This window comes from Rhopalosiphum maidis, chromosome 1, assembly GCF_003676215.2.
Source record: "Rhopalosiphum maidis isolate BTI-1 chromosome 1, ASM367621v3, whole genome shotgun sequence".
In the NCBI taxonomy this organism is placed as follows: domain Eukaryota; kingdom Metazoa; phylum Arthropoda; class Insecta; order Hemiptera; family Aphididae; genus Rhopalosiphum; species Rhopalosiphum maidis.
Window position 1 is genome coordinate 17591871 of NC_040877.1, and position 17854 is coordinate 17609724.

Genomic DNA, 17854 nt, shown 5'->3' on the forward strand with positions numbered 1-17854 from the left:
AGTAACCTAAAATTTCTGTATTTATGGTTTTTAGTTAGAAAAAAAATTAAAATATGTTAGTTATTATTTAGTTATTAATTGTTAATGAAAAAAACTGTTAAAGAATGATAAAAATGAATATTTTATTAATATTTCAACAATGAAAATATGACTGATTACAATTCACTGCAATACATTATTAAATTAAATAAAAATGATTTTTTGATTGAAACTTTGATGTCATCATATTGTTATCATTTATCATTAACCAGTATTTAATATAACGTTTGGATAATAATATACATCCTAAGTAATTTTTGCGACCCCTGATGTTTTGCCCGATTTACGACACTGATTGATCGTATAATAATAAAATACAATATAAAGCGTAGGTATAATATAAAAGATCTGTAGTGGAATTACATACTATACCTATACTTACTGTAGCCGATTACCGAATAGTTGCGTTGGTTGCCGGATCGGTGCATTGAAGCAAAAAGCGTGAAATACGAAGTGTTTGGCGCCAAAATGTCCGTCTTGTTGTGGTTATTATAAAAAGCCAAAACATATATTTATATACATCCCATCTATACGTCCCGATAATACGTGCTTGAGTATGAAACTCGTGCCATATAGAAAATAATAGTCACTAAGGAGTTAGACAAAAATATTTTCGTATTAGTGTATAACATGTTTTCAATATTTTATCTTCATTCTCAATACAAACCCTCCCATCAGGTATACCGTATACGGCAGTATATATATAAATATTATATGGAAGTTTGGATACCGTAAAATATAATATGTATTCGACGGTTATCTAAATATTATATACCTTTTCACGCTATAATAAACTGTACATTCTATAATACTATACACACAGAAAATAGTTAATAATGAAACTTGTATATTATATAAACGTCGATTATTATTCCTAGTCGGTTATTGGTAAGCACGTTATATGAAAATATGTGGTGTATGATTAATGAATTTTGAATTTTGTAATAATTACGGGTTTAACGGTAGGTGAGAATATATTACAGACGATCACTATCGAATGGTTTATTTTTAATTTGATATTCGTAAACGATATAAAAGCGTATTTCATATTATATACGAACCACGAGCAGTATTAAATCGTACCTATATCACATTATATTATTACTATACCTCCACACGTCGACTCAAATGTCTCACGTGTCTCGGTACACTATTTATAGTGAAATAATAATAATGTATTAATGTTTAATGTTTAAATAATATTACTGAAGTCGGCAATAAAACACTATAAATTAATAAATACGTCCTTGAGAGATTACCTTTGAAGGGAAAAACAAGCATGCGAAATACATCTGTTTTCGTTTTCTACGCGCGCGCGCCCTCGCACACACACAATAACGCGTATACACTAATACCTTTATATTGGCACCCGGTCGCCACTGTCGTTTCTTATTCTTACTGCAGTAATCTTGCACAAACACGCACACACACACACACACACACACATTATATATTTTATTATGTTGTATATATATATAAATAGGTGAGCGTTGTGCAGCACACATATACCTTTAACAGCCGATACAGAGTTTGTTTTGTTCTCATTTCAAATCTGATATTCTAATTTCCATCTCCCACACGACTCTCTCGCGCCGGTTGTACACGGCAGCACCAGCAGGTGACACTGACCTCTTAAGCACACACACACACACACTGATACTTATATATGTATATTATGTGAACGCTCGTTCCTTATAGCCACTCGCTGTTGGTGGCCGATTCCGCGCGCCACTGTGGCTTCCCCGGTCGTAGTCGAGTGTATAGAAACTAGATTACTGACCTCAGATATCTGCAGACTTGCTGCTGTGAGTATAGGGTTTGAGAAAAAAAAAACGTGTATAAATAAAATAAATAATGGCTACCACACGTCGTCGTTGTGAAATGCTATACGGAGATATAAACATACGTACCGAGCGGCGGTATCCCATACAGCCGCGGATCGTTCGAATTTTACGTTAAAAAACTGGCAGCGACGGTTACGTTCAAATAGAAGATAATATTCAAAGGCACATTTTCTATAGGCCATGCTCCTTGGATTGGCGCTGCACAAAGTTTCCTCGTAAATCGCAAGAATTCACATCATGTATCAACTAGCAGCTTCAAAATCATATAATGTATTATACCGTGTTCTACCAGTATTAGCGTTTCGTCTCTTTAAATATCTTTATCTATTTTCATTAATTATCTTTATATAATAACGACGACGATCATTATGATAATAATAATAGTAATATAATTTTAATTATTACGCGTATACGGTTTTTATCGAAACTTGTGAAACAGTGGGCGGGACTGACGTCTGAAGGACGGAGGGGTGGAGTTGCGTGTTTATGTACTGTGCGGCGATTGCGCTACACCTCGTAAGACACACATTGTTTACTAGATATATATAACTACTTGTCATCGTTATACTACGATAACGACGACGACGTTCGTACATTTTCGATGCACCGTCGCATAGTATCGTCAAGTCCTCCGCGGTGAAACGGTGAAAGCGCGAAACTATTTCTATAACGGCTTATCCGTATACATACGTATTTTGTCATTTCCAAACAAAAAAAAAAAGAAAAGAAAAGAAAAACACTGCAACGGGCCAATATCCCGAAACGCGATATGAAAACGCAATACTTCACTGTTATTATAATATTATATTACCTATACACTTACCGACTTTGCCAACTTTCGTCAATGGAAAAGCGCGCGACGGAAAAACATTTGGTGCAACCCGAACATGGTCTGGACACTGAATGTTATGATATTGTGATTATATTATTATTATTGTATAGTGAATCCCGTATACACGAAGCGCACGGGGCTTATGAACATACCTCACATGTCGTCGTTTCGTTGAACTCCGTGACCCTGAATTTGAAGCGCACACATACGTACATACCCAGGATCTTTATCTTTTTTTCTCCTCCACCACCACTCATCATCTACTTTTTTTTATCTGGTATTTTCTATATACGACGACGGGTATTAATATTGACCCACGGTGTCCTTTACACGCGGCATACCGCACGCCGCCGTCGTATATGCCTTGTACCTATATTATACACGCAAGCGTTTTATTATTATTATTGTTGTTGTTGTTGTTTATGACAGTGGTCCGCCTTTATTATTATTATTATTATTATTATCAATATCGTATTGTACACGCGCCCAACAATAAATTATTATTATATTTCACGGGAACGCGAGAAACGCGCAAGTCGGCCGATTATAACCGTCACTCGTCATTGCACTCGACGTACACGCGAAAAACCATCCGCGGCTCTATATTATAATATGATATACTCTAGTATACTAGTCGTACTATTTATGGCTGGGTGCCCCTCACGATAGTCAATAGGTACGCCATAATTACCCCGTACACCTTTATACGGACCAACGAAACGAAAAAATGGGTTCATTAAAACCGAAGCGCGCGTGGTATGCGCGGTATACCTAGGAACATATTATATATATTTAATACGTATATTATATCGGAATTGAAGCAAAAACGGGAATAAAATAACGTAAACGAAACAAAGGGAAACGTTCACTTCATTGTTCTTGTATTCTTAACCCTGCAAAGATCTCGGTGTACAGATGACCTATTCCGTGTATTATGAGACCTCCGTGCCGGAGAATATAAGCGCACATAATATAAGTTTTATCTAGTCTGGTGCACCGGCACCGGGCACACCAGCACCAGTGCGCAGCGCAGTGTTATTGGCTAATGCGCTTCTTCTTATGCAAGGATGGGCGTGTGTGTGTGTGTGTGTGTGTATAAACGTTGACCCATAAATAACCAGCAGACCTCTATTGTCAACGCTACCGTTTTTTTCTAAAGGGGGAGAAGGAGAGAGAGAGAGAGAGACAGAAAAGAAATAAGGTCTTATAAACATACACACACAAGCGTTTATATGCCTACATATATATTGTTTATTATATATATATATAGCGCCAGTACAATAGAACAGTCGCGCGGACATGCATATTATATACGTGTATCGATGTATAATAATTGTACGTAAAAAATAATAATACAGACAATAATATTATATAATATTTAACAATAAGCTGGAGACTTCTCTACCCCGGCAAAGTCCTATGTTATCGTCAGTTTTCAATTTTCGCACGCGTTCTCGATCTCCACTACCTCCTGCTGCAATCGAGTTTCCATGAGATACGTAGCAGTAGTTAGGTAACCCGTATGACCACGAGGGGATGAGGATGGGACACAAGCCACAAATTTCTTGTCGTTAGGTTCTTCGGTCGTATTCTGTAAAAATAAATGTCGTGTTTTAACAATAATGTGATATTTTAAACTAAACACAAAATATTTAATTCGCGAGAACTAAAAAACATGTCTATATCAATCGGTCAAAAAGATACCTGACGTACCTAATCGACGTCGAGCAAATATTAATATTTTAGCCATAACCCCCATCATACTCGTATTGCTTACTAACCCGAAGAACTTTTTTCGGGACACTTTATTATGTAAATATAACCTATCGCGGACTATAACGCCGAGAAAACATGATCATTTGGTAGACCCTCTATAAATACCTAAAATAGATCTTTTATGCATTTGTCAGATTTTATTTATTTCGACAGTTAGAAAACGCATATTATTTGTCGTGAGAATCTTAAAGTTATATACCTAATGTTATGCTATGTACACTTGAAAAAGTTCACCTACATTATATAAAATATACACGATAACTAAAAACACAAATATTGTGCTAAGTGCCACAAAAACAATTGTATGGTTGCCAATTGGTTGGTTTTTTTTTTTTTTTGAAGCGTAACGTTTAGTGTTAGCATATATTATATTATACTGATTATTGGCTTTTCGTCATAAAGTATATAAAACAAGACACTGCAACTGAACGCGCGTAATTGTAATTTATTTGAGTTCGTCAAGGACGCAACACTAGGTATATACTATATTATCATAAACTCGACTCCGTAAAAAATTCAAGAGCGTACTTTATAAACACGTATTATATCTGACAAAAATCTATATGGCATGTACGTATATTATGAGTGCGCGTGTCCTTGAGATATACGAAATAGCGAGGAAAGTCAAAATAAGTAGCTAAAAAAGGTATGCAATTTTCAATAGAATTGGATGGAAAAACCTTGAAACAAATAGCATATAGTACTATAGTGAATAATATATTATATTCAGAATAATCTCATCGCATCACGTTTAAGAATATTACCATATCGTAATTATACTCATTTATTGCTAAACTATTATAAGCGGACGCTTATACGCTAGTACATACTTAGACGTACAGCGTTTTTTATATAATATACATTATACATCTCTGTTATTAAAGTATATATACCTATTCCTTCTATTCACATAACACCCAAAATTAAAATTAAATCCTAACAGTACAATTGCAGTTTAACGTGATTATTATTATTATTGTTCATAATAATTATTATATTAATTTATTATATTATATACCTATTATCCTGCGAGACACCATTAAATTACATTATATGCCTACCTATTTGAAGAATTTTCACTCATAATTATATATATATATATAGGTACTTATACGCATACTTACGCACATTTGACATTAGAATTAACTATAAAGTAATAAAAAAAACTAAAAAATGCAAAAATATAAATATTTTTTACTTGCATTTCACGAGACATAGCCACTTTTACGATCCATTTTTATTTCAAGTTTTATTTAATAACAACCAAACATTCAAAACATATAATACATTAAAACGTATAGATTAGGTTACTGTACATTGAATATAAATACAAAATTAGAATAATTGTCGTTGCCGGAAAATTGGAAACAACGAAATAGCTTTAGGTTGTCATACTTAAAGTATCTTATACATACACAAGTCTATCGCGGAGCGGATATAAAAGCAGTAATTGTATACATAATAATGTACGTATAAAACAATAGTTCACTGACATTTGTAAACAATAGAAATCAGTCAAAAAATTTAATAGATTTTCGTTTCTTTTAAGACTATAAATTACAATGTTTAAATGACGATAGTTCGACGTAATGATCTATGCGTAAACATTATATACATTTATACTCGTTGTAACTTGAGTCATTTTTATAACTAAAGAACGATTGAAATACGAAATAAACGTCATTGTGTTACTGTACGCGCGTTCATACAGGTACTGCGCGCCTGCACCACTAATTATTCTTTCTTTTGTCCTTATGATTAAATCGTTATAACAAATATTTTATATGAAAAGAGAGATTATTTGGACAGTTTGCGTACAATACACGTTTACAGTTTACCAAAAACAATGTAAGGATACTAACGACTACTTAGCATTTTATAGTACCGTTCAACATATTATATTGATATTGTATAATGTCATCCGCTTAGACAGCCGTCAATTGATGGCGGTTTTTAATGTACAATAACGGTAAATGCATATATTTGGTGATTACCAAAGTTTTGTGATGAACTCATTGCTTATATAGCTATATATTAAAATGTTATCGAATGAATACTTTGTATCGTGGTAAAGTGGTACTGATGACGCATTAAAAACTATATTACTCGATCGGATTTAGAAAATAATTCCAATACACATGCTGAGTGCATGGTCAATTATTCTCTGGTGATGACCTATTGAATTTCTGTTTTTGGTAATACATTAATCTTTTTATAAAAAAAAAAAAACACTGATTTTTCTACGTTTATAGTAATATTGCCGAGTATAAAGTTTTTTTGAATGCATAAACTATTCCAATTAAAATATATATTTAGAAACATAGTATGTGTAAACGACTGTAAACGCTAATTTATAACACTCACTATCTTTGCGTAGAGCACTGCAATTTGAATTCTGTTTTTTAGTTGATTGTTATAACATATAAATACACATATTTATGGCCTATAAATTGTTTTAACTTAATTAAACAAGCGCATGTGCGCAGTTCAACTTTTTTTTATTAAATGGTCATTATTTATATTAACTACTTTGCCTATTTTTTAAAATGGATTTCGGTAGTTTAAACAACTTTCCAAGTCTAAAATTTACCGAGTTACAGAAATTCAACCAAAAAACCTCATATGCGCACGATTTTTAGTTTTTTGCCTGTAACTTTAAAAATAATTATTCTAGGATTGTTTAGGCTTGACATATACACCCTTATTTACCAAGGTGATATTTCGAACGTTATTATAATTTTAACTATACTGTATATAATTTTCACTTTAATTTGTGTATGAATTATATAATACTATTACAGCAGAAAAAACGTAAATAAGTATACGTTGTTTATTTTGCTGCATTTAAAGAATCTATTGAAATTTATTAATTAAATAAATACCTTATCTTAAAGTAAATCTTTAATTGCATGTATGAAATTTGATACAAAATTATAAATGATAATCGGTTTAGACAAAAATCCATTAATTTAAAAAAAAAAGAAAAAAGGTTTTCTTTGCTATAAATTATAATTATAATTTATACACAAATTAAAATAAAAGTAATAATAACGTTTAAATATCATTTTATAGTAAATAAGGGTGAAATTTTCACTCTATAGAGACTAGAATAATCCTAGAATAATTATTTTCAGAGTTATACAGTAAAAAGTCTAAAAATTGCACGCATTTTGGGGTTTTTTTTTTGTTGAATTGTTCAATTACTGTAACTCGGTAAATGTTGGACTTAGAAAGTTGGTTAAACTATTAAAATTCATTTAAAAAAATAGGCAAAAAAATAATAAGTTATTAAAATAAGTACTGTTACGATTTAAGAAAAATAAAGTTGTACGGCGCATCGGGATAATTAAGTCAAACAAATTCATAAGCCATAAAAATGTGTATTTTTATGTCATAACAACCAACTAAAAAACAGTAACCTCCGGGATACATAAAAAATCTCAATACGGATTATTGTTAGTGATTTATTCATTGTATACTTACATTTATACACATACATATAGGTATAAATATTTTTTTTCGTAGTAGAATATCGTCCAACGATTAACAAATATATACGTGATCACACTCAAACAAATATATTATAATATATATATATATATACATATATACAATATACATATAAAGTGCCGCAGGTATATGCACTAGTGAGAACGAAAGATACGCGAGTTTTATAATGTCAAAACTAAAAACTGGGCGTTAATAGATCGCGACGAGGATCGTGCGCGTGTTGTTACGATTTATCGTATTTATACGGTATATTACTGACATCAGAGCAGAGCGGAGCGCGCGCGAGAGAGAGTTATCCGAACATTTATATATATATATATACCTGCTATATAATAATAATATAATTATTGTGTATATGATAAATATTATAATATAGTACCGCGTGATGATGTTAACGCCGATATATAGATATGAGTAAAAACAAAACAAAAAAAAAATCGACCGCGTCCGTTTGAGAGCGATAGAAATGTGCGTATATTGCCGAGAGACTTTAACGCACTGACACATAGTATTTTGCCTCGTGCGACCGCGGCCTTTCTTCGTCCACTACAGCTACATCGGTGATTGCGGGGAAGAGCGCTCGCGGTTTCCTCAATACTTTTTGCACGACCGCCGTACAGCAGTTATAGGAGGGTAGGCACGAAGGAAAGGACCGAAATATATAAGCAATATAATGCTATGGTGCGTGAAACTAATCGAAATCCAAAAATGATTCGACTAACAGAGATAAATTCAAAACCCGATAGTATATTATAGTCTATAGCAGGGGTCAGCTAGAAATTTCTATTGGAGTCCGGAAGATTAAAATAATAAATAAACGAGGCCCGGAAAGAAAAATCTTTGTTAAATATTTATAATAGATTAATAACATAATCGTGTATTGAGATATTTTGACGGTCCAGGTTTGTATTGATTTAATCCACCTACTATTGACGACCATTGCTATATATAGCGTCGTGAGAACAGAACAGTCGTTAATAAATGCGTGCTTTTTTAAATCTATAGAAACATGTGGATTTTTGTTTTTAATTCTAATTTGTACTCACGCCAAGGGTGGACTGACAATAACATGGTGCTAAATAAATTATACGGTGTGATAGTGCACCCTAAAAGTTCACTTCACTTCATCTATGTCATCATGGGACACTATATATAACCTATTAATTATAATTGATCATAACGTTATACCTATAGTTTATTCTATTTGATATACTTAATTATTTTTAACTAACAACTAGCTAGATCCTTATATTATTTAGTAATTTCGCAACCACAGGCCTGAATAAACCATGATGTGTTTACACCCCTGTCTTCTTATTGTTTAAAAATCGATTTTGTGACGAAACACCACTGTACTCCACCAACCACGACTACTACCACTACACCCAAGTACACATATCTGTATATTACACACAATATATATCATAGCGCCATATACGAGACGATTATTATAAGAACAATTAGCCGTGGTATATAATATACGATTATAACGTCTGACGCTGCTGCAGCGGTGATATGATGGCCGCCGTCGCGTCGGACGCATAGGAATCTCAACAATTCCCCATATAGGCTCCGGGAGAGAAACAAAAACGAGGTGGTCCCGATAAAAAATTATAACGTTTGACGTGGACCAGTTCTGCTGTGCGCGTGTGTATTTGTCGAAAACAAATTACTCGCGCGACCGGTCCGGTGCATATATAGGCACACTTATATATATATATATATATGTACCGGTTCCATCGTGTCCGTGTGCGTACGCCCTCGCTTTGCGTATGTGTGTGTGTGTGTGTGTGTGTGTGTGTGTGTGTGTGTATCTATTTTGTTTCCTATCTGTGCAGTATATATTGTTTCATCGTCGTCTCTTCTGCTGCCGATTATCTATGTTATATATATATATGTAAGTAATATCATTATCAGGTATTACACATATATATACCTAAAGGTATATGCGCAGCAGTACAAACCTACGTTTCATAATAATAATAATAAAACGTATACATATATTCGTATTATATTTAGAAATATACCTATACTATTACACGGCTGCACGTGCGAGCGCATTACATATATTGGAAGATATCGATATATTGTATTTATATTATATATAATAATATGTACCTGCGGTACTGAAGCGGACGGCGGTCTGCTGGCGGTGGCGAACGTGGTCACGGTCCTGTTTAGCACTTGGTATTCTTTTTCCAGACACTCGACCGTCTTAAGTTGGACGAAACCGTGGTCCAGCAGCGTCTGACACGTGCGCATCACTTGTTCAATACATGGCGAAAATGTGCAAATTCTCCCACCACCTGTGGGTTAAAAAGCATATAACTAAAATATATATGCTACAACGATTATCAGCTAGTTATACAGGCATTTTCAGTTATAGACTTATGGTATGAAATAAAAATGAAATAATAATAAGAACCGCAGCTGCGATGGAAATATATCTAATGAACTTGAGTCGCAACTAATAGTATTCTATTAGTTTGTAAGATATCATCGGAAAGTACAGTAGAATAAGGATATATATATATAATACTATAAAGTCATTGTTCTTAATGGCTTTACAGAGGATCATTAATTTGTACCAAAATGCTTTTGTTCATCATACCGATCAATCGATCAGACTAATAAAGCAACAACATTTAAAATATATTCGAATTTCTCTTAAAGTTTAAATTAGAATAACTTTTCCATTTTGTTAAATTTTAGATTTTGATTTGTGACATTCTCTACATTTTATTCAATTTTATTTAGCTAAAATTTATAAATGATAAACGATTTTTAAAACTCATTACATAAATGTATAAATGCATTTATAAAAACTATTTGATAAATTAATAATTAATATTTATTATAATATCCACGAACTTATAGCATAGTGGATACAATCAACTTTGGAAGTTATCCAAAAAACATGTTGTGTTGGTTATCAGATTTATCTCAATGGTTGTTAGAACATTTTTATTCAAAATACCATCATAAAACATCAATTTTGTTCTGCTAAGTTCACACCAAAATAAAAACTTTAAAAAATATCCTTAAAAATATCCTTTTTTGAAACTTGGGCTTTACCTAGAGCATGAGTCTTACTTATAATAAAACGATACAATTATTTATAATGCCTTCAACAGGTACTACAAATGCATATTTATTTATTAGATTAGATTTTGTATATATATATATATAAATATATTATATATTATATACATATACAGATACAGAGTGGCCCATAAGGATTTACTTATTGCGATATCACTTGAAATAATAGAAATATCATAATGCTGTTTTTTTTTTAATAAGATATACATGGACAATAACTATAAATATTTTGTTTTAATTTATTTTAATATTTTAGTAAAAAAGTTAAAAAATATTTTTTTTATTCCATTATTTTTAAAAAAAATTGAAGTTAGCCATTTTGTAGAGTTCATTTTTCGGAAAATATTTTCAACATTTTAATTTCATTAATTAATATATTTTCTAGTTTTGAGAAAAACATTAAAAGAGTTTGCCGGTGACACCGGCCGTACGAGCATGTGGGCCACATGTTTGATACAATAACACTATCGTAAGAAAAACTCGCAGTTTTATTCGGAACTAGAAAAACTATTAAAAATCTAAAGGTAAATGAAATTAAAATGTTGAAATTTCAATTTTTTCAGAAAAATAATTAAATAAAAAAATATATTTTTAACTTTTTTACCAAAACATTAAAATATTAAATAATTGTGATTAATGTCCCTGTGAATCTTATTAAAAAGAATTATGATATCTCCATTATTTCAGGAGATATCATAAATGGTAAATCCTCATATGTACCTTCAAATATATATATATATATGTGTGTGTGTGTGTGTGTGTGTGTATGTGTATTGCCAATTCAATATTTAACAATTTTTTTTCATAAATATGAAAATAAATAAATTGAAAATCAATGGAATTAAATATACCCTCTCTATCTCTAAGTAATATACAGATTGCAAAACCAGACTTAACTATGCAAAATATTATAAAAACATAACCAGTCAATAATTCTTAAAAAACGTTTTTGGAATGTTAAATGTGTAGTAAATTTGCCTATACATAACCCCTTAAAATGATCACCTGATTCAATCATTACTGACAATTTGTATTTAATTCTACTTAACCAAACAGATGATAGAATTATACCTAAAATATTTTCAAAAAAAAATTTTAAACATAAATAGGTGAACATGTAAAATAAAATAACTATTTAGCATTTTCTCCGGCTCTCCACTGAAAGCCAAGTTATCAAAAAAGCAATATCATACTCGGAGACTTTAATGCCCGAAGAAACTCTTTTATGAGTGACTGTTTCAGTGCACTTCTTGCTTTAGAAAACCCTTACCCAAAAAAATAAAATTATTTAAACTATTCAGAAAATATTTTCACAATCAAGGCAAAAAATTGAGTTCCTGTGTGTTCCCTAGCACACTAGAATAACTGGCAACGAACTAGCTGATAGGGCTGCCAACGAAGCAATAACATCAGCGAATTCAGTATGTACAAATAAAATAACATTCCAAGAAGCGCTCATAAAAATCAACAACCTAACTAACCCCTCCTTTCCTTATACACATTTAATAGTAATATACAGTTTAAATATACATTAATTATATAAGTTGGCATTCATTGTAAACAATATATCCAATATTAATAATACAATGAATTGCTTAAATTTAGTTATGGTACTCGTATCAAGTAATTAGTAGTTGTTTTACAAGTGATTCTTTTACTGGAAAGCATTCTAGTTTAATCTAAAAATTTTTAACGGAAATTAAAATGAATTTGAGGATTTTTTTAGTTAATATTTTTATTTTTATGTATATTTTTTTCTCAAAAAGAATACGGGTCTTCAATGAGTTTATTAGGAGTCTAATTTATAGTTTATGAAAAATAATTGAATTTTGCATGAATCTGTACATTTATTTGAGACTAAAAAAGTAATATTAATATATACTTAATATTATACAATAATATTTTACAATATTTCAAAGCTCTCTTAACATGTAAAATATTTTTCTAACTTTTTTTAAGTCTAGATTTAATTGCTTCATATATGTGTCATACTACATATTTCAATACCTAAAAAATTTATATGTTTATTTATATAAGATAGTTGTAAAATTAAAATAAGTAATATTACTATAATTTAACCACAAATTACTGAATTACGATCGAATTCAAAAACACTGGACACGTGACGCAGTCAACGTTTGATAAATGTTATAAACTTATAATTATATCTCCTTTTTATAGTTGTTTTATTTCCTTTACATTCTATGTACAACCTACGAGCTATATAAAAGTAAAACTTACGCTGTGTTTATATGAAAAGGATTTTAGACCAATAACACGAATTTATATATAAGCCACAACAATCACATGCCATGCTCTCTATAAATGGTGTTACAGAAGATTTTGATTGCGAACGAAGCACGAATATATAACATTATAATAATGCCACAGCGTTTAAAATTTCAAAACAGGGTAAACGTGCAATATATAATACGATTACGTACATCATCTATCGATCTGGTGGGTTTAAGATGGAAGTTTTTGCCTAAGATTTTTTTTAAACGTCATCATTTTACTGTATACATATAATATTTATAGACATCGCGAGATTATTCTATTTCTATGTATATTCTCCGCGAGTGATACGCCTATATATAAATAAAAAATAAAGAAATACAATATTATTTATGCGTGAACGACGCGCGTCGTGTATTATATTTTACATTCGCTCCGTATGACCGTATAGTCAACACAACTCGTATGAAAATGTTTAAAAATCCATACGTTCTTGTAAATAATACTACGTGCACATATATAGTTTAACAAACAGAAGTCGTATAATATGTATATATTATTTTTTTAACGGCGTGCACGCTGTATAATAGAATACTATGTAAGTATATATAGTAGAATAAATTGCCAATTGTGGGAGGATGGCTATTTTTATTTGTGTATATAATATGGGACACCCCGTCGGTGAAAGTCGTGATTTACGGAAATACTCGCGCGGTTGTTGCGATTAGGAAAGTGCGTATTAAATCATAGACGTATAGTATCATTGTATATACGCGCGCGCGCGCGTGTGTGTGCATGTAACTGTAATATATATATATTGATGATTTATTTACGTCTTCGAATTTATAGATCGACTTTGGATTTCGCGGACAGTTTTCGTCGTAGTGCAAAGCTTGTATTGTATATCTATATAATGTATAGTGTGTTACATTATAACGTACTTCTCGACGCAACGAAACATAATATACAATATAAATATCATTATGACGTTTTTGCATATTGAAAAAAATAGAATATTTATATATATTTTTAACGACACCGTAAAACATATTATTACTGTGTCACGGGATCGGACGATTTTTACATCGCTTGCATTTTATTATTGCTCGGAAATTAAAACCACGATTAAAACTTCATGGATTCGTGTTCAACGACAGTTTCCAACAACAATTAAAAGTGTTTTCATCAAATACAATAAATAACGATTAACATTAGCAACTCAAGACGCGCATGACTTATTGACTTACATATTATAAAATATACATGCACTATAAAATAAATATTACGCATCGTGTTTTTTCATTTTCTCGCAGTTCTAGCTTTATTGGAAAATACGGCGCCTCACCTTGTAAATAGGTATATATATATATATTAATTTCAAAAATGTTTCGTGTTAAGTATACTTCGCATCCAACTATACATATATACATATATGTTATGTAAGTTATATATTATAAATAATAATAAAACACGAGGTTATGTAACAGTAAATAATAACAAATATTAACAACACTTCAACTACGGCCATTTTAATATTAATGTTAAACGCTATATCGTTTTTTGAGTATATAGCATATAGGTACTCCTATATTATATAAACACCTTGTATAAACTGGAATTTTTACATTAAACGCGAGTATAGAATTACTATGTAATTAAAAATACTCCAAAAAATTCAGATTGATATAATAATTAAAAATTGAAAACTAATAATATTCATTAAAACTATCCGTATACACGGATAATTAATAAAATATTTAATTACGAAGTTATAATAGCACACATGGGTAGATATTACCCTATAGTTTTATTTTAATTTTTAATTTCATTATTACATTATAGTAGAATTTAAAACTCGTTTTTTGTTCCCATACTCACGAGGTACATAATATATAATAATCGGTACCTATATAAACCGCGTATTCCAGTAAATCCTGTTTATGGTTTAGCGTGATATCTCATTTAAAGTTCTACATACAATGCGCAGAATAATAATAATATATAAATATTATTCTGAGCGATTTAATATATTATACGTAAATCTATGTATCTCGGTGATGTGTGTGTGAATATGTGTTGCATGTAGGTACTACATAATATAATAAATAAATATTCCAATATATACGTATATATAATATATATTTTATGATGTGCATGAAATAATAAATTATTATTATATTTTAATTTGAGCAGTTCTGGAAATAGGATTTGCACGAACAAATTAATTGCCAGCGTATTAAATAACATATATAATTTAGTATATGGTAGAAACGTTTTAATAACATAAATATGTACGAACAGAAGCCCGTAAACATATTCTATTATTGAAAGCATTTTTCAATCATATTTGAACAATATAAACAAAATTTCGTGAAAATTCTATTTATTATTTTATAATGTACGACTCGGTCGAACCTATTTAATGTCTAAGCAGTTCATACACAACGATTCTATTTTCTTATTTAAATTATTACATATTGTTCTATGTAATATAAAGGTTAATCTCTTTAATCAAAATACCAAACTAAAAAAATTACCAAACTTAGTTCAATTATAAAACAGATTATCTTATATTTTTATGGAAGAAAACATTAAAATTTCAATTTTTACTAAGAGTTATGTAGATGTACGGTGTACGCACAATAATGGTGGCCCTCTAATATGGTATAAGTATTCATTTTTCGAAGTCGTTTATCAAAAATATTAATTTACTCAAGACCGTAACCGTTCGTTAAGTGAAATGAGTATCGAAAAATTGGCTATATCATTGTTTTTTAATCGTCCGTAAGGGTCAACGAGGTTAGGTCAATAACACAGATGACGAACCCATCATGACAATTTTAAAACTCGTCGATGTACATGTCACGATAACACACTCATACAATACATAACTATTTATACATACGACGTGTCTGGTAGGAAAAATCAAATATAACAAGCGAGACGTACCAGAGAGAGATGAAAAGGGAATGAGTACTACACCTGACTTGTGGGAACAATATAATTATTATATATTGAATTGAAAATTTATTATCTTCTGACAGTGCACTATTACATAGTAAACACATAAATAGAATATATTTTTTGGCGGGTCAAATGAAAAAAAAAACAATTAGAGATAGAAAAGTATATTTTAATAATTTATAATTTTTACTGTTGGCAAAAATATGTCAACCGTAAATGTCATTAATAAGTGATTGCTCAATTCAAAGCTTACTACGAACATATCTTATATTTCTTATTATTTTAGTTTATTATCGTGATTAATTAATATTAGTATGTATCCTCTACACTTTAAGCACAGACTAATTGTGCTCCTTAAGGGATATTATACACATTGATTAAATATTTAGTATATTTAATCAATTCTATGAATACAGATCATAAATTGGAAATAAATAAAAAAAAAATTATAATAATTATATTATGAATATTATAATACTATTTTTTTAAATGAACCAATCATTACTTATTCATTCAATAAACAAGTAATAGGATAACATATTACTTTTAATTCGATAATCATCTATAATTAACATTTGACAGCTAACATTTAAAACAAAACGATCCTCGTATTCTAGTTAACGTAAAAGTCATCTAAATATGAAAAAAAAATCACCGGCAATGAAACAACGGTATCTATTGGCAAATTATTCCAAAACACTATAATCATTAAAAGAAGAAATACAGGATTATAGAAAAGTATTTTAGAAAAATATGCAAAACATGCTAAAACCGTCTAGTATAAATAAATACAATAAACTCGTATTATTTTTTAAATCATCCACTACAATACCTACCACATTATGATTTATGGTAGGAAGCAATGTGAAATAATTTTCGACTGAACTTAATTTTTCTATGAAAAAAACGTGCGCGAATGCATTAAAATAACAGTTGGACCAATAAATAGCATATATTTTATTATAATTATTATTATATACAACTGTTGCGATGACGATGATTATGATGATAATAATAATGAAACATTATATAGCGACGACGATATTGTGTAGCACGCGGCTGTACTCGTTCGTATAATAATAATAATAACGATAGCTTTTTTTAAAACAACAATAATATTATATATTCTCGTGCTCCGATGCAGGTTTGGTGGTATGCGACTGCAGCATATCACACACACACACACACACACACACACACACACACACACACATATATATTTATTATTATTATTATATGGATACGTATGTATATATACGAGCGCTACGTCGAGTGAACTCGAAGAAGATTATCTGTCCGCCGCGTGTAAGCACCTATTTACGCGTATATATGTGTTTGCTTGTGTATAATATTTATAAATAAATATATATATATATATATACGACGCCTTTAGAAGACCAAGAAAAAAACGACTAGGTAGTCGTCGTCGTCGATTTTTTTCCTATCTTTTATTTTTTTTTCCACATATACGCGCGCGCGATCACACAAATACACACACACAAACGCATATATATTTATACGTTATAATACAACAAGTAGCATTACAAGAAAA

The 17854-nt window shown here is 30.5% G+C and overlaps 1 protein-coding gene across 2 annotated transcripts in view; it reads right to left on the reverse strand.

Moving 5' to 3' along the window:
* Nucleotides 1–3985: 3985 nt before the first annotated feature.
* LOC113549610 (tRNA (adenine(58)-N(1))-methyltransferase catalytic subunit TRMT61A) overlaps nucleotides 3986–17854 on the reverse strand; it is a 36295-nt gene continuing 22426 nt past the window's right edge. For both annotated transcript variants that reach the window (XM_026950999.1, XM_026951006.1), the window contains exons 5-6: nucleotides 10120–10307; nucleotides 3986–4306 (exon numbers count right to left, since the gene is read on the reverse strand). In XM_026950999.1, the coding sequence (XP_026806800.1) occupies nucleotides 4151–4306; nucleotides 10120–10307 (344 nt within the window). In that variant the 3' untranslated portion in view covers nucleotides 3986–4150. The remainder of the gene's footprint in view (nucleotides 4307–10119; nucleotides 10308–17854) is intronic.